Here is a 21,189-nt window from a genome sequence, read left to right as displayed (position 1 = left end):
GAGCTTTCTGTTTAGGGTAGACCTGAGCCGGCCTGCTGTTAAACACAAATACTGGTACTCTCTTCAGTGTATCCTTCCACACTGAAAAGTAACTACAAAAATGGCATTGCAGAAATCCATGTTTATAGAGTCAAACAGGTTAGAGTGGATTGAACATTTTATGTCAAAACTAATTTTTGACAGAAAATTGGGTTTTTGACTAAACATATTATTTTGCAAGAAGTGTCTCTGCTTTCCACGGGAAATTTTGACTGTTTCTTAAGAAACTGAAGACCTCAAGACCCAAACATTTGATTTGGAAATGCTGCCACAGTGTCTCATCAGAGTCACAGTTTGGTTGTCTCATTTTACTTTATTGACTGGGCTCTCCAGCCAGATGACATCTCCCATGATAGAGATTTCTGTGATGTAGCACGGAGGCATAGTAAGGGAGAAAACTGTGGTCCATCATGGTAGATGTAGTCTGGCCAGGGATCTCAACCTGAGGAAAATGGGAGCCTGAAACTTCACATCAGTGACTGCGACAGCATTTCCAAATCAAAATTTTCTATTTTCAATTTTTTGACAAAAAAATCAAAGTTTTCTACAAGGAAAACAGCTGATATGTTGACCAGCTCTAATCCTGGTACCATAAAATAAATGTACAGGCCCCCATCTTGGCTTGAAAACTCAGCCTGTGACTTTAAAATCAAACTAGGCTCTTTTTGGCTCATGCATAATCACCAGTAAAGAAAAACCTCTTTCAACTAGAGTAGAATTTAATTAAAGGTTGTATAGATATTGCAAGCCAGAAGAAAATCCAGGTTTTTGTTTTCAATAGCGGTACACGCTCAGGTACCTGAAATAAAATGAAGTAAAATTTCTTTTTATTAGTAAAATAAGCAGACATGATTCTGAATTAGATATAGACCCAAATCAAAACTTCAGATTTAAAAACTCTTGTACTGTGGGAAAGTTCAGACGTAGATCTGAATTTTGCCCCTCAGATTTGTCTCTGCTGTAATTATACATCAAAATCAGAACTGTAGTGTAAGAAGATACCATTTCTATAAAGTCACTTTTCTGACCATAACTTACAGTAGTTGTAAAGGTTATTTATAAAATGATCTAGTGTATTACATTATATAATTATACATTTGGGACATGTAGTACAAATACTAATGAAAATTCATGAGAATTTACTGTGCAGAAGTTATTTTTAATTCACAATATTTTCTGTCTTTAATTTTTTTCAAATTACAAAAAATAATTAGTTTGTGCTACAGATGAAATCCTGGCCAAATTTAATTTATTTCCAAATTAAAGCCATTTTGAAGTTACACTGTCACAAAAAGTATCTGAAACCATTAAGCTATGTTTTGTTTTTAATTTATGTAACCAGAATACAGCCACATTTTTTCCCAAATTTTGAGAAAATAATTATTTCTGGGACAAAATCTTCTACAGTATGTTGCTTTCAGTGTTGAGTATTTATCATCATCTGAATTAAAAAGCCCTGAAATCAGGGATTTATAATACATATACTGGCACACTCTACAGTATTGCAAATGGGCAGAGCTCAGTCAGCTGAACTCTAGAGTTAGTCAAAATGTTTTCAATAAAAGTTTTTCATAAAAAATGGGATTTTGTCAAAAATGAAGGTTTTAAATTTTTTTGTTTTCTACAAAATTATTCATGTTTTTGCTGTTTTTTGACTACAAAAAGGAAAATATTTCGTTTTGTCTTAAACTCGAATATTTTTGACAAAAAGGAAAAAATGTTTCATTTTCATCTAAATTTTTCAGAGAGGATGGGGAATCACAATAATTACACGTGTAAGTACAAAAGAGCATTGAGCAGGATTGCAAACACAAGGGACCTCAACTCTGCATTCACAAGAGCTACCCTGTCTAGGAAGAGGTGCAAAGCCAGAGAGGGAAGCTCAGTAGAACTAGTTGTGTTTTTTTTAAAATAGGGGTGGGTAGGAAAAGATCCCCTAATCCATAGATTGATATATAGCAACATCCCTCGTGGAAAAACATAAGAGAACCTTATAAATGAGTGTTAGAAGAAGGTATCAACAAAAAATGTCTTTTAAAAATTTTAGTTGAAAGTCAAGCTTGTTGAAAGACTTGTACTGCCTTTCTGTCCTCCTAGCCCAGTTTTAACCTCACAACAGCCTCCTCAAAAATGTTTTGTAAAATGTCAGGCAATACAATTTAAAAGCTTCTAGATGCAGCTCTTTCTGCCAAACCTAACACTAAGCCCCAAAACAAAAGGGTAAGAGAAGAGAACATTTACTCATAGGGCTCGTTTTCCCTTCCTTCTCCTTGCCTAGGAATGCTGCACCCAATTCTGAGGAGGAAGCAGGCAATGAGAGAGAGAGGGCTATAAAAGGTTCTCCTCACTGTCCTGATGGCAACACAGATTTGGCAGTGTGTGTGTGCCTGTGTGTGTGATGAAAAACAACAACAGCCACAACACCACATACCTCTTTCTGACTTGGCAAAGGGCCTGAAAGGGAAATCAAACTGACTGGACAAGTGCATCTCAGCTGAAGAAACTTGCATCAACAATCTTGAGAGAAAGCAGTAGGAAAGACACTCCCGCTATTAAGAAAAAACTGTTCTGGTATAAATAGATATCAGATGACCTGGAAAACAGGTCACATAGAAATAATAGCAGGCTGCTGGAACTACCTGAGGGCTCAGACACAGGCACCGTAGAGGATTTTCTGCAGGATTTGCTAGCTAAATCTCTGGAGCATGAAGCATTTCCTGCACCACTAGTCATTGATAAGGCACATACTATAGGGACCTCACCCAGAGGCTGCTTTTTGGCTAGCAAGAGCAGACATGCATCCATTCCTAAGTCAAGATCAAATTCTGCTCTCAGCTACACCAGTGTGAATGTCGAGATACTTTTTTTTTTTACTTTGGTGGACTTACTCCATGTTTACAGTAGTGTAATTCACGGCCAAATTTGGCTCATAGGGTTTTTCAAGCAGCCAGTTATTTTGGCAAAACTACCTATTAGGGCTCCACACTGTTGTTTTGGTGGGAAAACCTCCTAGTTTTGGTGGAAAAGTTTTTAAAAAGTGTAAGTCTTTTGTAGGAGCAAAGGAAAGCTTAGTGAAAGAAATCTTGACTACACCATATTTTTCCTTCAAAACTGAGAGGGGATTTTTGAAAGGCAGCACCTTCTCTTTGCTGACCCAGAGGAAGTGCTTAATTATTTGGAAACTCACCCAGCAAGTTCTTCTCAGGACTAGAATGTCTAATGAACCAGCCAGTCTCACTAAAATACTCTAGGGCCCAATTAACACTTTACCCCAACACCTAAGATGCTTCACAAAAATTGTGCTGATAGGGTCTGGTTTTCTGTCACTTAGTTGTCTGATTTTAAACTATGGGAATTTAAACTATACTAAACTGCTTAGACCTATTATCTAAAAATGTTTTGACCTTCAGACATTCATGGTAGGACAATTGTTTCACTCTGTCGTCTTTTTGCTGTCAAGAGGAGCTCCTATTGTTCATTTGGTACCAAAAAGCAGCATCAGAACCTCTGAGATTATGAAGTAGAGCACTTTTTATAAAGAAAGGATGACACATGCTAGTGTTTATGCCCCAAATTTGTGCTCTAGAATTATTTTGGGGAAGTTCTAAAGCTGGTATTATGCAGGAAGTCAAACGAGATGATCACAATGGTCCCTTCTGGCTTTAGAATCTTAAAATCTTTAAATTGAATTAACTCCATTTTTATTCAAATTATCCCTGCTTCAGAAATGCAATTTCTGATCTTTATATATCAGGATAATCACAAAACCTCAAGTATATTACGTTCTACCTCTCCTAATTTAACTTAGGCTTGGTCTACACTTACCCCGGCGATTCGGCGGCAGTCGACGGGAGTTATGCAAACTACGCAGAAAACTTGCATAACTCCCGTCAACTGCTGTGATTCTCTTCTGCACGCCGTCTTCGCTGCACTGCATCGACGCAGTGCTACACCACTTGTGGGGGTGGATTAATGGCGTTTACTTCTGGATTGACTGAGCGGGTCTTCACTGACTGCTCAGTTGATCCAGATAAGTCGATCTGACGGCAGCAGAGTTGCCACCATCAGTGTAGACATAGCCTTACTCCAAATAACAAGAGAGCTGCCTGTGATTTTAGGGATAGCCTGGCTGGAAAGTGAAATTAGAAAAACTACATTTTCATGGGAAGGGAAAAAGGGTCCAGCTCCTGACAGGTTCCTAATGCAGTTCTTGAAGAAATCTAAGGCTCAAACAATTCCTGTACTAATTTATATATATCAGAAAACCTTTGAAAGTATTAAATCTCAGAGACATGGGGCTTAGTCTCACCTTGATGTAAAGCAGAAGTAATTCCACTGAAGCCAATAAGGTAAAACCAGTATGAAATCAGAACTGGAGTGTTGTCCCTTTTCTACCTGAGCAGCTAGTCGAAGTTTAGGGGCCTGGGAAAAACAATATTTCAGATGATACAAATGACACCTTTGTCAGTTGGTTCATTTGGAGTAAGATTGCTATGGTGAGGCTGGAGCCACTCTTCTTTTAGAGAAATGACCTATGTCAGACCCTGTGTTTAGCTATTTGGACTACACATTTGTGGTTCCTGGAGATTACTTGTCTCTAGGATGCTAGAGACTTCTCATTCTTCTCCACAGTCCAGGAATTGCTGAGGCCCAGTGAGCTCTGAATAGAAGAATCTTGCTAATTGTGCAATTCTCATGGCATTTGTAATTTGGCATAAAGTCCTTACAAACTGTAAATCTACTCAGGGTGTGTTGCCTTTGTGGAATCTGATGCACAATTTCCATATGTGAGTGCTTTAAGAAGTAATCTTTTTCAGCAATGCGAAGAGCTGGAAATCGTAATTTTTCAGGACTGATGTGACAAGTCTTTTGAAGGGATTTATTACTCTTGCATACTGTATCCCAGCATCCCATTTCTACAGCTACTTCCAGCAGAGATGCTTTATTAGTGAAGTGGCTGACTTTACAATTCTTAATGAACCAGAGTTTCATCTGTTAGAAAATCAGCTTATGCTTCCTGAACCACTTAAAGCAGTGGTTCCCAACCTTTTAGGCTCGAGGGTCACAAATATAATTTTTACAACTCTGAAGGGCCACCAGTCTATCAACTCATAAAAAATGTATTGACATATACATCATTGAGGACTACAAATCACTACGTATTTAAAGTAAACATTTAGTGCAAAGCAAATAAAAAAAAATTAAACTGTTAAAAATAGTTACAAAGTAAAACCTACAGATTACTCACGGTATGTCTCACACTCACAGACAAAGCACTAGTGTAGATGAGTGACTGTCACTACACACTGAAGCACATAGCCTGGCAGCTAAGTCATGGTGGGTGGCCTGCTAAGTGAAGACCAAACTGGAAGGCACAGATTTTTAGAGTCCTGCCCCTCCTTAAGCATGGTGGGTCCTGGCTGATCCACCCTGCCTCGCCCCACTGCAGCCAGACGGAAGGAGTTCAGTGCAGAGGCTGCCTCCTTGCTGATCTCCCATCCCCCTGGCTGCAGCATGGAAACCTCACGTGTTCTGTAGCCCCGTGCACTCCACCTGGGTCTCTAGGCAGTGGCTCCCTTCTGCAGCCAAGGGGACAGGAGATCAGTGCTTCCCTCCCTCTGGCTTCAGCAAGGACCCCAGCACCTAGGGACTCAGGCAGAGCGCTTTGATCTCTGGTGGAGCCGTGGGAGAGGCGTGCTGATCTCCCATCCCTCTGGCTCCAGCAGGGTTCCCAGAGCCTATGGACCCAGGCAGAGCACTTTGCCATGCTCCCTGCTACAGCCAGGGGGAGGGGAGCGCCGATCTCCCATCCCCTTGGCTACAGCAAGGTGCCTGCATCGATTTTGTAGCTCCACGGCAACGCACTCTGCCTGTGTCCTTAGGCAAGCAGGCGGGGAGTGGTGGGCCAGTTTGAAAGGGCCATGGGTTGGGAACCACTGACTTAGAGAATGAACATTTTTTTTAACCAGTGTTTAAGGATAAAGTAACAAACATACAGGTCTGGGTAGGAGAGAGAGACTCATTTTGCAGATGAATGGTAACAGAAAAGAGATTCCTGTTAATGGACATGGTCCTAGACAGGGTAATTTTCTTTACAGATGAACTGTCCTGAACAAGTGTTTTTTTCCCCCCAAGTCTTGAAAATGAGTATGCAGAGAGTCTAGCAGACTTGCTTAGACAGAGGACTTGCTTAGACAGACTTACTTGGTTATACAGAGGATGTTCCTATGCTGAGAAGGCCTTCCACAGGGCCTGATCTCAAATTAAAACAGGGTGAGTTTGATAATCCAACCAATAGTCAGAAGCTTTGTCAGTATATTATTATGGGGGAAAGAAGATGAAGGCCCACCTGATCATATCCTATATATAGATCAACAAGCTTAATTACTAGAAACTTTTGATGCAAATTTCTGTACACCATGGGCTGGTACCGACACTGCAAATGCCTTTAGACTGGGGTGGCATAGATACAACCTGTATTGTTGTAAAACCCCTGCCCTAAAGGAAGCTGCACTGTCAGTTGCCCCACTGCAGCTTCTGGATAGGGTATGTGTGTGTGTGTGTGTGTGTGTGTGTATATATATTTTCCTATGTTAAGTGATCATATCACAGTCTTGTTGGCATTTCCTCCTGGGAAATAAGAGAAATGATCAAAAGGTTTCTGTTGACTACAGATAACTGAAACATCTGCTGAAGCCCATAAGTGTTTTTTGGCTGCATTCAGCTCATGCCAGCATAAGCTTAAAGTGGAACAGCTTTCCTTCCACTTGTCAGAAAAGAGATGCTTTCCTTGGGAAGTGTGTTTACATCTCCTGTTCTATAAAACTTTGTAGTGCGAAGGCCATGCCAAGTGCCAGTATTGCATGCCCAGTGCCAATCTTTACATGGAAACCATGGCATTTAAAGATATATCAGGACTAGAATGCCCATTGCTTAATTTTCCCCTCAGGTACTAAATTGTCTTATGCTTGTGAGTGGCTGCTTGTTCAGCATCTTCCCAAATTCTAAACCTTCCAGCAGGTGGATATCATACATGTAAAGAATAATGATGTATTTTTACAGAGGATTCCTGTCTGCCATGGACAACATTCTGTATATCTGGGGGAGTTATGGGGAGGGAGTAGTTTCTGTTCCATGAGGAAGGCAGCGTATATGTTTGAAAGAACAGTCATATGTGTTGCAATCACATGCATCTTTCCTGTTCATGAACGTAATTGTGAACTACACCCTTTATGCATTTGTAACGAGAGCTCTCTTGCCAAATGACTATTCACTAGAGGAAGGTGATTCATTCCTTGTAACTGGGTATTACTTTTTCATGAATGGGAAATAAAAAATATTTGGGGAAGTGTTTCCTGTATCAGCAGCCTGGAGTCTAATGAAATTCTGTTGTGACTGTGTTCACAAATCTAAAATAAAACCTAGAAATATGTTAATCATAGTTTGATTGAAAACTGGAGGAGGTTTTTAACAGCCTGTTTTAAGTAAACTGCATCTTTTTGAATTTCCTGAGCATCTGCCCTCCTCTCTTTGATGTGTCATGCCTGGTGATGCTGTTAATAAAATATAAATATGTGGTATGCAATAGAACAGAACTCACATGAATGTTGCTAATGGATTATAATGACGTGGAGGCCTGGGAAACTCAGGGCCATGAAGCTTGCTGAAAAGTGATCTGGGTAACAAAAAGAGATATTAATGTTTGAAACATTTTGCTTGTAAACTAATTACATAGAAAAAGCAAAGTGAACCTTACTTGCTCGCTGATCTATGAAGGGCCAACCTAGAGTACTTCCACACTCTATTAGTGCTACTGGCTTTGGGCAAAGCATTTTTTGGCATGGACTGCTGTGCTCAGGAGATCAAAAGAAAAAGAAGGTTGGCTATATATAAAAATATGTGCTCCCACTTTGAATATATATATGTATATAAAACTAATCTACATCTTAGAGAGCTGCCCCTAAAATGCTGGTTAGAATGAACATGTGAGTGTTTTCATTAGCTTTTATCTTTCCTTTGCTTCCATGTCTATATCTTGTTCCATCTCTCACTTGCCTTTCTCTGTCTCCCTCCACACCTATTATGTTCCCCTCCATGCTCCGTGTCTCTTCCTGTACCGTGACTGGCCTGAAGATTCTTCTCTCTGGGTCTGGACAGATCTAATGATCCTCCAGCCTGGGCCAAAGCTCCTTTTGGTGCGAGGCCAAGGCCAGGGCTGGACTAGGTTGCTGCTGTTGTGCACCTTTTAAAGCTCTAAAGGCCAAACTTACTGATCCTCTGAGCCGCACACAACAATCTTCAGATGTTTGAGAGCCAGGGCGTGCCTGCTGGGCCTCGGGGCTTCAGCCTTGTGGTGGGGTAGCGGGACTCGGGGCTTCCGTCTCATGGGGCATGCCTGCTGAAGCCCCAAGCCCAGCAGGTGCCTCCCACAGGGCAAAAGCCCCAAGACCCCTCTCCCTGCAGGGCTGAAGCCCCAGCAGGCATGCTCCATGGGGCAGAAGCCCTGAGTCCCGGCAGGTGCCTTTCTGTTGGGCAGAAGCCTCTAGCTCTATCACGCCACTGCAAGGCAGAAGCCCCGAACTCCCCACCCCAGTCTGGTAGGCGGAATATGGGGCGGGGGCGTAGAGGGCTCTGCCAGCCGCACTTTAATTGTAAAAGAGCCGCATGTGGCTCCCAAGCCACAGTTTGGCCGGCCACCTCTGCTCTATACTTTGAGCTCTCAGGAGCATGGAGCAGAGGATGCTTCTCTGAGCTGAGGATGCTAATAAAGCATTGTTAGGGGTGCTGTATGTTAAATATTGGATCACTTGAATCCACCAGAGCTTTTACAAATCAAATTCTTTGCATTTTAAATCTTACTGAGAGACCCCAAAAAAGCATTTTGTTTCTGCATCATCCCCAGAACTTTGTCTGTCAGCTTGTATGTTTTTTAATGGTTTTTGCTGTTGCATTTCTTTGCAGTGGTGCTAAGAGTAACATTTTTAAAGAATTGTTGCTTTCATTGTATTCGTAACACTGTACTCCTTGTGTGTTGTGATTCCCTCCCCGTGAATTGCAATCAAATTGGAACTCTGTATGTTTTATCCTTGTATTTTGTATGCCTTTGTATGCATTCTTAATGAGATGCACTTCAAGTCTTTCACTGCTTGCTAACAATATCATACGGGAAGCTCAGTCCTCACGAATCCTGCAAAGTCAAGACTATTTTTCATGATAACCGTACTTTAAGCTGGTTATTAGTTACACCAATAACCAAAACAATTTGTACTTGTATTGTCTATATGTCAACTATGCAAATTCATATGAGTAGTTTTAGTACACAGGTTTTTAAGGTAAGGACCGATAATTTTATCTGGCATCTGGTTGTTAAAAAAGAAAAAGTGCCTATATCAAGGGACATTCTTGCACAGATCAAAGTTTTCTTGAAATTTTAAAATTATTTTGTTTAGCAGTTTTCTCTCACCTTAATATTTCCACTTTGAATGTATTGTTGAAGGTCTCTGATGTTTTTCTCTCTCTTCATTTTAGCTTCAGTATCACTTGCTTCCAGGAAAATTTCAAAGCACTATAATCATCTCCTTCAGTTCCTGAAGATTCAGAGGAACTTTATTTGCTTTATTTTTGCCAGAGATTTAGTTTACTTCTGACCCCATGTAATAAAGGTGTGACATGCAAGAGTGCTGGTTACTGACCTGTCTTTATTAATTGGCCCCAGCCATCTGATATAGGCCTGTCTTATCAAAATTAATATCTTTGTTGCATAACAGTAGTTAGAATTCACTGACTCCTGTAGCTGATGTTAGCCATTGTGTGTATCATTCCTTACTATGGATGGTGCATTGCAAATATTAAATGCCCCATTATAGAGAAGGACCTGAATCCCAAGACCCTGGAACTTTGGGAGATTTCAGATCTGCCTCTATATTTTGCAGCTATGGCCCCGTTATTGCATATTACGTTTGCCTATTTCAGTACATATCTAATTTGCTGTATGTAGAATAGTCTGCAGTCTGCAACTGAAAGAAAGGAGGAAGGAAGCACAGGGATTGATATAGATCTGATGAAAGGATTAAAAAACTAGTGAACATAGAAACCTTAGTTAAGATCTAGGCAATTTAATTAATGTGATCTCAACATATTCTGAAGAAGATTAGAAATGATGGAATCTCATGTTGATGTTGATATATGAGGATTCAGCAAACACTGTAGGGAGGATAAATAAATGTGAGTTCAGATGATGGCAAGAACTGCAAACATGGTAACAGGTAGGACAGACAAGATTGTCCATGACCATTGCAGGTTAAAATTTTGTAAAGATTATAAATGCGTCACTGAAACACTTAACAAAATTCTTCATCTGTCCTTAATGAGAAATCCTTTAGAATTTAGCAGAAATAATGATCTTTCTATAGATTATATACTTAATGTAGAGAAAGCTATAATATAGTGCTCTATTTAATTCTATGTAGTGACTAAAGAATTCTATAGGAACAATATCATTTTGTATTGCTTTTTAGAGTAGTTTCTATAGATCCTATTGGTTTAATGCCTATTATGTTGTATAAAAACTTTTCAATAAGGGAGAATAGCAGGATGCTTTTTAAATAGCCTTAAAAGGAATCCACAATGGAGTCTCCTTCCAAATGAGTGAGTTGTAGCACATACGATGAAGCAATTTTAAAAATCCCCAGTTGATGTTTTTCTTTTAAATGACATTTTGCTGGTGTTTTTAAAATAAAGCAGTTGGATTCTAGATTTATAAAGACAGTCAAGGAATGCTGCAAAGTTATTAGATGTCATATTAACTGTATCCAAACAGAGAGGACAGTCACATGACTCTGTCATACAAGGTCACACATACCACACAAAACCCTTTTCGTGGTCTTTAAATCACCCTTGATGTTATGATTTGGAACATAGAAACAAGGGCAGGATAGGGGTGAGAGTGTAATCATCGGGCAAATGTGCTAAGGCTACCAAGTTTATCAGGCAGGCTTATTGACAGTCTTTGTACATAGATTTTTTAAGTCTTTATTATTATACTCTAGCTGATATTGCAGTTTAACAGACATTATTATGCTATAAGTCACTTTATCTAAAGAGTGGAGTAAGAGTTTTATGTGTATGTGTCTCTCTCAGGACACTGAGAAGGAAGTTTGAATATCAGTTCCCAGGATAACTGCCAGAGGAAAGGAAATGTAAAACATATCTTTAGGGTGAAAGTGTAGGGGAAATAATGGGCAGTTGGAGAATACGGAGAATTTGGATAAAAATTACTGGTAGAGGCAAATGTTTTAAAAAGAAAATTTGCAATGGAATAATGCTGAACAATTATCTTAGCCAGCTTAAATATTTGTTAACGGCTCAGTAGTCAGCCAGGCGTAAATCATATTGGTTTCATCCATATCACTTTTTACTTTAATTATATGGCACTGTATGGAGGTCCTGTAACCAAGCGTGTAGTATTGTATTGGTCATAGTGAACTGTAGTTTGTGTTTAGAAAGAAAGGGAGAGAGATTACTTTGTTTATTCTTATTACATTTTTAGACTATTTTTGTGATAACGCATCATACACACATACATGGCACATCTACAGTCTGGACTGCAGTTGTCAGCCCTGGGTTGTGGAGAGTGAGGGAAGGGGTGCTTTTGCCATGTGCAATACTAGGAAATAATGTCCAGGCAAGCAAGCTTAATAATGGGGAATCCAATTCAATATCTGTAGCAGTGATAGTGTCACACGCTAGTTTGCCTCCCCCTCAGGTTTTGTGTGTCTCGAACTGGGAGTCTGCTGGGGCTTCTTGTTTCCTTCTCCAGCATCCTCTAGGATGATGATCAGCCTGTACAAGGAGCTTGCGCTATCAGGAGGCAGGGAGGAGGATTGTGGGAAAACTGTCTATCTGCCTAATCTATCGTGAACGCAGCAAGAAAGGAAACTTAATAATTTGATTTGTTTTTTTTTAAAGTATTTGTCACAGTGGCAAGGCATTAAAAATCTGGTGGCTCCATCTCTCCATACTCTGGCCCAAAGACAGAGAGCGAGTGTCATGAGCCACCTGAATTCTAGGAGTTGGATGTATTCTAAATATACGTGCAGCTTGTATCGGGAGGGGGAACTGACACTGCACCAGCCATGGAGGAGAGGTTGCTCTGGGGAGAAGCTCTAATTCCTCAGAGAGGAGGACTGGGGGACTTAACTTCTACTTTCAGCAGAGAAAGAGAGCAGTGCCGCCTCCCCGCTTCCTCTAACTTTAACCCCCATATTTCGTCAAGGAGTTGGTGGTCTTGTTCCAATTCCCACTGGATATGTATCACAGCCATCACCACGACTGTTGTCTCCAAATACGTCAGTTAAGTAACGGAAAGTTCCTTGTTCTCCTTTTCAGGTAGAGATCACAAATGATGTACAGTCCTTGCTACTTGTGATGCTGGCTGTCATGGTAGCCAAGATGATCGGTGACTGGTTTAACATGTCTCTGTATAGCTCCTTACTGAAATTGAAATCCATTCCCTACTTAGACTCTGAACCTCTTGCTAGCCACAGGAAAAAACGGTGAGTTTACTAATTTTTCTGGTGTTAAAAGATTACGGGCCAAATTCTGCTCTCAGATATGTGGGTGATTTTTGTTATATAAGACCTGATGCTCTGAAGTGTTGAATAAGAGACCAAAGGCAGAGCTTGTGCCATGCAAATACCATGGACGATGCCATGCAAATTAAATGATTGTGTTCAGGACTCATATCTGACAGTGATACATGCTCTAGCAATACCTAAGCTAGTGAGGTAGGCAGTATTTAAAAGAAAAGTGTGATTGGTCTAACAGAGATTCTGTGAGACTTGTGAGGGAATCATAGTAATTTTTCTGGCTTGCTTATTGGCTAATGTGATTCTTGTCCTGGAGCATAGGAATTGCTATGCCAGATCAGACTAGTATTTGGGCCAGTGCATTAGTCTGTCACTGATAGCAGCCAGTACCAAAAACCTCATCACTGTAGTGGACAATTATGTAATATTCAACACGTAGGGGGAAGTTACTTCCTAAATCAGGAAGTTACAGGTTGGCTGGAGTTGCAAAGCTTGAGGTTTTATAGCCCTTATGTTTTTATGTTATCTCATGTGACTGTGTATTTCCTCATTATCCATATACATTTCAGTTTAATTAGATGTCCCTTTGCTCTTACTATGAGAGAAGGTAAAGTGGAGCATCTGATTTGCCTTCTTTTACCATTCATTATTTTTCTTTTCTGTAAACTAAACAGCCTTAATCCTTGCTCCACATAATATTTGATAAGCCGGGGTACAGTAGAACAATCTCGAGGGAACTATGAGGGGAAAAAGTGAAACTATTTATTTATTGACCTGAGTTCTGACTGACTGTGAGAGTATGTCTACATTCTGAGCTGGAGGTGTAATTCCCTGCTTGAGGAGACATACCTATGCTAGCTGTGATCAAATTAGAGCACTAAAAATAGAAGTGTATCCGCAGCAGTGCTAGCAATGGGTGGGGGCGGGAGGGGGAGGGGAGGAGGCGCTAAACGCCCCAAGTACATGTCTAGGATCTCAGATGGGATTGCACCTGGGATAGCTAGTACCTCCAGTCATGGTGGCTACACGTCTGTTTTTAGTGCACGAGCTTGATCTAAGTTAATGCAGGTATTGTCTACTGGATCTGGAAATTACACTTCCAGCTCAAAGTGTAGACATACCCAAAAGTTCTTTCTGTTTAACAGACTCATTTGAATAATATTTAGTCAGGTTCAATAGCTATTCATAGATGGCTACTGCTATATTATCTATTTCCTCCAGTATTATGGTACACTGGACAATCTTGTATCCTCAGAGGAACCTTCAGTAATAATCAGAAGTATCAGTGATTCTTGCTGTCCACGCTATGTCGCTTTTGGCTATCACTACATTTGGGAAAAAGTTTCTATCAGGCACAGGGGATGCTAACTGCATTTGATGCAAGAGAGCGCTAGCAATGTGGTAGGTGGAAATAAAAACAATCCGCAAAATTATGGATGTCCTATGTATGTAATATGGCAGATAAACTAGAGCAGGAAGGAGATAAAGTCTCCCTTGGTATTCCAGTCAGATGACATGGCCATGGAAAGAATTACAGCTAATTTCCTTGGTTCAGAATGAGGTCCCATATATTTGAAGGCACAGACACAGAAAAATATATCATTTCAATCATTTCACTCCCACTCTGTTCTCTCCCTTCAGGTCCCCTCCCAGGACCATTTTTTTCCCCAAAGAGCTTTTTGAAATGGCTCAGTTGCTCTGCAGATTAATGTTCTTTTAAATAAGACAGAAAAGATAGCAAGGTCAGTAATACAGAAACTAGTGATGAACTTATCCTTGAAAACAACTGATAAATTGCATAGCTGCGTTATCTACACATGTACACACACATACAAAATGAAGACATATCTGGAATTGCTTTCTCAAAAGCCATAATAAATTCCACTGGGCTCCTTCAGATAAAACTGGAAAGAACTGGGACTATCCGCATGCAGATCTGGTCACCCCATCTCAAAAAAGATGTATTAGAAATGGAAAAGATATAGAGAAAGACAACAAAAATGATTAGGAGTATGGAACAGCTTTTATATGAAGAGAGATTAAAAAGACTGGGACTTTTCAGCTTGGAAAAGAGACGACTAAGAGGAGATATGATCGAGGTCTATAAAATCTTGATGGGTGTGAAGAAAGTGAATTAGGAAATATTATTTACTCCTTCACATAACACCAGAATTAGGGATCAAGGGACCCAAAGAAACTAATAGGTGGTAGGTTTAAAACAAACAAAAGGAAGTACTTCTTCATACAACGCACAGTCAACCTGTGGAACTCATTGCCAGGGGACGTTGTGAAGGTCAAAATATAACAGGGTTCAAAAAAGAATTAGATAAGTTCATGGAGAATAGGTCCATCAATGTCTATTAGTCAGGATGGTCAGGGAATCAACACCATGCTCTGAGTGTCCCTAACTGCTGTTTGCCAGAAGCTGGGAGTGGACAACAGGGGATGGATCACTCGATGATTCCCTGTTCTGTTTGTTCCCTTTGAAGCACCTGGCATTGGCCACTGTCAGAAAACAGGATACTGGGCTACCATTGGTCTGACCCATTATGGCCATTGTTATGTTATGATATAATAAATAATTAATTGATAATGGAGTGGAAAGGAGGGAAAGAGAGAGGTCCTAAATTTTAGGCTTTCAGAACCCAGAGCTAAGGAGGCCCAGCTTGGGTCTTCCCTTTCCCAGTACATCATAGATCTTAGAGATGGACAAGACCTATTGTATTAGATCATCTAGTCCTTTAAGAACATAAGAATGGTCATACTCAGTCAGACCAATGGTCCATCTAGCCCAGGATCCTGTCTTCTGAGAGTGGTTGGTGCCAGATGCTTCAGAGGGAGTGAACAGAACAGGGGAATTTATCGAGTGATCCATCCCTTGTTGTCCAATCCCAGCTTCCTCCCAAGGCCGGATATAATCAGTTCCCAGCTAGAAGATGTGTCAAATATTAAACTGAGGCAAACAAACTATCCATTGACAAACAGGTGAACAATTAGGCCCAATTCTTTTGTTGCCTTTCTTGCTATGGGGAAGAGAGGCTCACTTGGATATGTAAATGTTGCCTTCTATATATTTTCTATGTTTCCTATTTTGCTCTATCATTTCTACCAACTGCATCTGAGGAAGTGAGCTAAGGCTCACGAAAGCTTATGCCTACTGAAATTAAAATTGTTAGTCTTTAAAGTGCTACAGAACTCAAGTTGTTTTCACTTTTTTCTGCAAGTACTTACATTTCTGAACCTCATTGATCTTACAGTCTGTTACATTCTGCGCCCTGGATGATGAGGCTCCCAATACAGCTGTATCTAATACATGGCTGCTCCAGAGCACCATCACTTCCTGCTACTCTGCACACCACTATAAACACCCTCTTTATAAAATCTAGTTCCCTGGAACACTCAAAGCTGCTAGCTGCCAGGGAATGCTCTTTAATGAGGGTAAAGAGTACTTGCACACATCTATGACTTGGCAACTCTTCCTGCTTTTTATAAGCTACTATACACTTCAGAGAGAAAGTATCTTAGCGGCTACTTTTTAATGGGACAAGTTTACTTAAGAGTTGAGTGGATCTGGTGCCAGTAGTTCTGTTTTGTTCTAGCTTAATATTAGCCTTGTCAAAGTTCTTATATAGTCTCCTGGGTGTTTCTGTATTACATACCAAATAAAGATGTTTTTGGGAGCCAAGAATTCTGGCTGCAGAATATATTATAGTGGGCTCATTTATATGTTTCTTTTTTTAAAAGTATATCAGAAGTGGTCTTATGTTAAAGATCCAAGGAATAAGGATGAGATTTTCCTTCCCTGTCTACTTTTCCCTGAGCTCATGCTGCAGACTTCAGATTCAGATATCAAACTAACCAAAGTTTGAGGATTGTTTCGGATCCAAGGTCTTGGTTTGGCTCATTATAAAGATAGGGGCAATTAGTGAATCTCAGATGTGGTTTTGGATTTTGAAAATCCTTAGGCTTTGGGGGGTGATCAGCCTTGGGGTTTTGGTAACAACCAAACTAAAAGATTCCTTACTTATTTTGCTGATGCAAGTGTTAATTCAAAGGCAGCTTTCCAAGACACACGCAGCACATCCCGTTAAACCTTTGTTCAAAGCCAATTCATTTCATGCATAATCAGTTTTTACATCCTGATGGGCATTATAGCAAAACAAAAGAGAGAGGGAGGGAGGAATATTTGTACATTAGAGGGCACATGTCCCATCTGTTATAGAGAATTCAGGGCAGATCCTGGTCCCTGCATTGGCAGCATAAAAGGAGAGCTTTCCTAGTGGAACTGCTGAGGGAGGGTTCCCTGGTGTGGGGAAAACCCTGAATGGCATACAAGTGGTGTAGGAGATGAGATGGGTGAGTGTGTTCTAAGTTATTACAGTGTTAGGGGACTGTAAAAGTGGCATAAAGCCATCTTTGACCCGTCTCTCTCCCTTTCAGCTCTTCAGTTACTTGGGAAACGACTGTATGTAGCCATATACAGTATCTACAGCCTAATAGCAAAGATACTTACTAACATACAACCAGCCTCCATTTATATGTTCTGTTAGTTGAGAAAGGGGTTTTGATCAGCCCACTTACCTGTGAACAAACCTCCAGGTTATGTATGGTTCTGAACTCTCAAGAACTATTTATGAAAGATCATGACTTTGTAGGTTTGTAAGTCTGAATCAGAAATGTTGTTTTATGTGAACATGAATGAGATGCTGAAATTATTGCCAGATATAGTCTTACTACTGTGTGTTCACCTGAATGTCCAAATTTTTTATGAGTTTTTTCTAACTGGCAGGTAACCCTAGGCAGGGCTATTTAGCATTTTTCTTTTTATGGGATCTGATCTGATCTGTCTGTCTATCCTTGCTCTCATTCTTTCTCCACTTTGCAATAATATATATTATATTCTTATGTTGATTGTTCTAGATCTCTAGCAAGACTGATGTTTAGAAAGACAGACTTTTTCTCTTATGGCATAAATAAATAAATTGTGTGCGCACACACATACACACTGTTTGTTATGATGGTGGTCACAATGTTATATATCATTGCAAAGTGGGGAATCTGTCTTTGATAGTTTAAAGTCACTGTAAAATATGACGTTTTCTCCTAGATAAATTTAATGGATTTCTTAATATATTAATATAATATAATTAATAAATCAAGTTGTCCTCTGATCCATTTACAAGATGGTTTCAATTTGTCATGTGGATGGAACTTTAACCATGTTGTCAAAGCTGGCTTAAGCACCGGACACGCCTATACAAAATATAGGGACTTAGTGATTTGTACTTCAATCTTCATCATGAATGGTGTTCTCTGTCTTACCTGCTCCTGTTGACACAGAGTGGACACACATGGAACCAGTCAGTGCACTGAATGTAAAGTCTAGACATATGAGGCCATCACAGAGTTGTTGCCAGTCAGTCTTAGTTTGCAGGCTGTGCCACTTGTGCCTCTACAAAGTTGGATGCTGGATGCTGAGGGGTTCCACAACCAGTTAGTATGCTCGTGTCCTAACATGCCCAAAACTTAAACCAGCTAAGCACCTGTTTGTGCCATACATTATTAAAGGGTCAGATGACAACTATCTTGAAAATGAGTCCCTTGATTGGTTGTAATGATAGTATAAATGGGGCCTAAAATGGTGGGCTCTGAGGTGAAAAAAGATACCCCTTCGTGAACCTAGATGCTGTAGGGTGAGACCTGGTTTTGGTGAGCAAGGTATGGTTGAGATAAGATATCACATGAGACCACATACCAGGAGCATTTCTTTCTTTACCATAAATCTTTGATGTTTCTGATATCAGTTTCTCCTTATCAGAGTTTACATCTTTGAACCTACCTGCACTATTTCTTCTTGACATTTTTGCTTCGTACCTTGTCCTTTGGATCTTACCATGGATCATTGGCTGTGTAATTTGTCTGATTATGGGGACATTCTGGTTTATAACATGCATATTTTAGGTCCTCCTGTCTGGACAGGATCAGGTCAGCTGGTCTTTAATCAAGACAGAATTTTTCTGAGTGATAATTTACACAATAAAGACTAATCCAGATACACAGAGTCAAATTCTGGTCTCAGTTATACTGCTGTAAATATTGAAAAACTTTAATTGAGACTAGATTTTGGCTCTGTGTATGTAAGCCTTTGGGTTAGTCTTTATTGCATAAATCATCAAATTTTGTCTTGGTGAAATACATGGGAACTTGATCCCATCTGGAGCGGAGGTCTTAAGACAAGCAATTTACAAACCAGAAGGGCAGTATAATGAAGTCAGTAGAGTTACTCTTGGTTTAAATCAGTTTTAATTCAGTAGAGTCACGCTGGATTTATACTGGTGTGAGCACAGAATTTGGCTCACAATGTGTATCCTATTGTGCATTTGACCTTGTAGACTTATTGTATTTCATTTAAGATCTGATCTTGCACTACTGAAGTCAATGGGTGTTTCAACATTGACTTGAGAGCCAGTAGAATCAGACATTTACACTGGTATAGATTAGAAGTAACATTACTTAAACCAGTGGTTCTACACCAATATAAAACTGATGTTAGTGAGAAAAGAGTCAGCCCCTCTACCTTACTAGGTAGCAGCATTAAACAACTCATCAAAGAAGCTTTTTAGGTCCTGCAGAACTCTTTTCAAAAACGTCTTAGTTACCAGAATAACTCATTTTATGTTGAGAGAGAATGTCAAAGTCACACTGATTCTTGATATGTTTCCATTTCTGAGAGTCCCTCAAAACTAAAAGGAGTGACTTGTACACACTTTCCACAAAAAGAAATGCACTACAGCAGCACATGGAATGAATAACTTTTATTTAGTGGTAGTGCATGAGCCATTCCAGCCTCCTGTTGGCTATTATGTAAAACATGCATTGAGTCACTTCCAGCTGGGGGAAGCTTGGTACGGTTTCTCCTGACTCAGCTAGAGAGAGACTTCTTTTTGGTTCACCTGGTGCAACTTGCTGCCTGTGGATCAGAAGGGTCCCAGTTCAGTTTCAGATGTGGTAATATGCAGGTGGAACATACAGCGAGTCCAGCCACTGGATGGGATATTCCACTAATTGGTTAAGCCTGTTCTAGTGTTTGGCCACCACTTGACAGGTACGACAAGTTACCAACAATTTCCACTTAATAACAATCAAACCCACCAGAATGCCAACTATGCCTGCACAGAAGCCAGTCAGACAAGCCCATTTTCCTTATGAGGTCATTATAAGTTATTTGAATTCAAACAGTTGTGCAGCAGAATAAATAGTCTGAACCAAAGCCCACTGAAATCATTTGGGAGTCTTTGTATTGACTTCAGGGAGTTTTGGATCATGCCCTTGTACATGAGGGAAAATGTACATCTATGTTATTAGGTATCAGAATAAATATATTCATTATAAATGTTTTAATGCTATCAAGGTACAGTGATATCTTCATTATCCTACTTGGAAACCTTTCCAAATTAATCTCAAGCTGAAATTATTATAATGTTTGTTGCTGCTGATATTCAAATATCAGAATCTAGGGTATAGATCTAGGTTTTTGGATAAGGGGATATCTCTAATAACAATGATGTTTGACAATTTATATAGTGCCTTTCTTTTGAAAATCTCTGGGCTTGTACAAATAATAGTAAATGAAACCTGGCAACAACTTTCATAGAATCATAGAAGATTAGGGTTGGAAGGGACCTCAGGAGGTCATCTAGCCCAACCCCCTGCTAAAAGCAGGACCAACCCCAACTAAATCATCCCAGCCAGAGCTTTGTCAAGGCAGGCCTTACAAATCTTTAAGGATGGAGATTCCACCACCTCCTTAGGTAACCCCTTCCAGTGCTTCACCACCCTCCTAGTGAAAAAGTTTTTTCTAATATCCAACCCAGACCTTTCCCACTGAAACTTGAGACCATTGCTCCTTTTCTGTCATCTATTTTATAGTCCATTCATTCAATCCATACTTCTTTAACTTGCAGCAAGAATACTGTGGGAGACTGTATCAAAAGTTTTGCTAAAGTCAAGGTATATCACATTCACCACTTTCCTCACATCCACAGAGCCAATTACTCATCATAGAAAGCAATCAGGTTGGTCGGGCATGACTTGCCCTTGGTGAATCCATGCTGATCCTGATCATCTTCCTCTCCTCCAAGTGCTTCAAAATGGATTCCTTGAGGACCTGCTCCATGATTTTTCAGGGGACTGAGGAGAGGCTGACTGGTCTGTAGTTCCCTGGATCCTCCTTCTCCCCACATCCTTTTTTTAAAAAAAAAAAAGATAGGCACTATGTTTGCCTTTTTCAAATCGCCTGGGACTTCCCCCGATTGTCACAAGTTTTCAAAGTTAACTGCTCTGCAATCACATCAGCCAGCTCTCTCAGCACCCTCAGATGCATCTTTGTGAAGGAGGATTTGGTATCATCCTCATTTTACACTCTGGAACACTGAGGCTTGAAGGGTGAAGCAACTTTTCTATGGTCACACAGGATGTTTGTAGCATAGATGGGAAAAAAGTCCATGGGTGAAATCCTAGCCCCATTGAAATCAATGGCAAAACTCCCACTGGATTTACTGGG

At 40.1% G+C, this 21,189-nt stretch overlaps 1 protein-coding gene across 1 annotated transcript in view; it reads left to right on the top strand.

Moving 5' to 3' along the window:
- LOC137156871 (chloride channel protein C-like) overlaps positions 1-21,189 on the top strand; it is a 94,809-nt gene that overhangs the window by 43,188 nt on the left and 30,432 nt on the right. The window contains exon 12 of the mRNA XM_067553877.1: positions 12,427-12,593. Coding sequence (XP_067409978.1) covers positions 12,427-12,593 — 167 coding nt within the window. The remainder of the gene's footprint in view (positions 1-12,426; positions 12,594-21,189) is intronic.

This window comes from Emydura macquarii, unplaced genomic scaffold (genome assembly GCF_026122565.2).
Source record: "Emydura macquarii macquarii isolate MOO-44397 ecotype Brisbane River unplaced genomic scaffold, CSIRO-AGI_Emac_v2 contig_1477, whole genome shotgun sequence".
Classification (NCBI taxonomy): Eukaryota; Metazoa; Chordata; order Testudines; family Chelidae; genus Emydura; species Emydura macquarii.
This window is presented reverse-complemented; position numbering and strand designations above follow the sequence as displayed.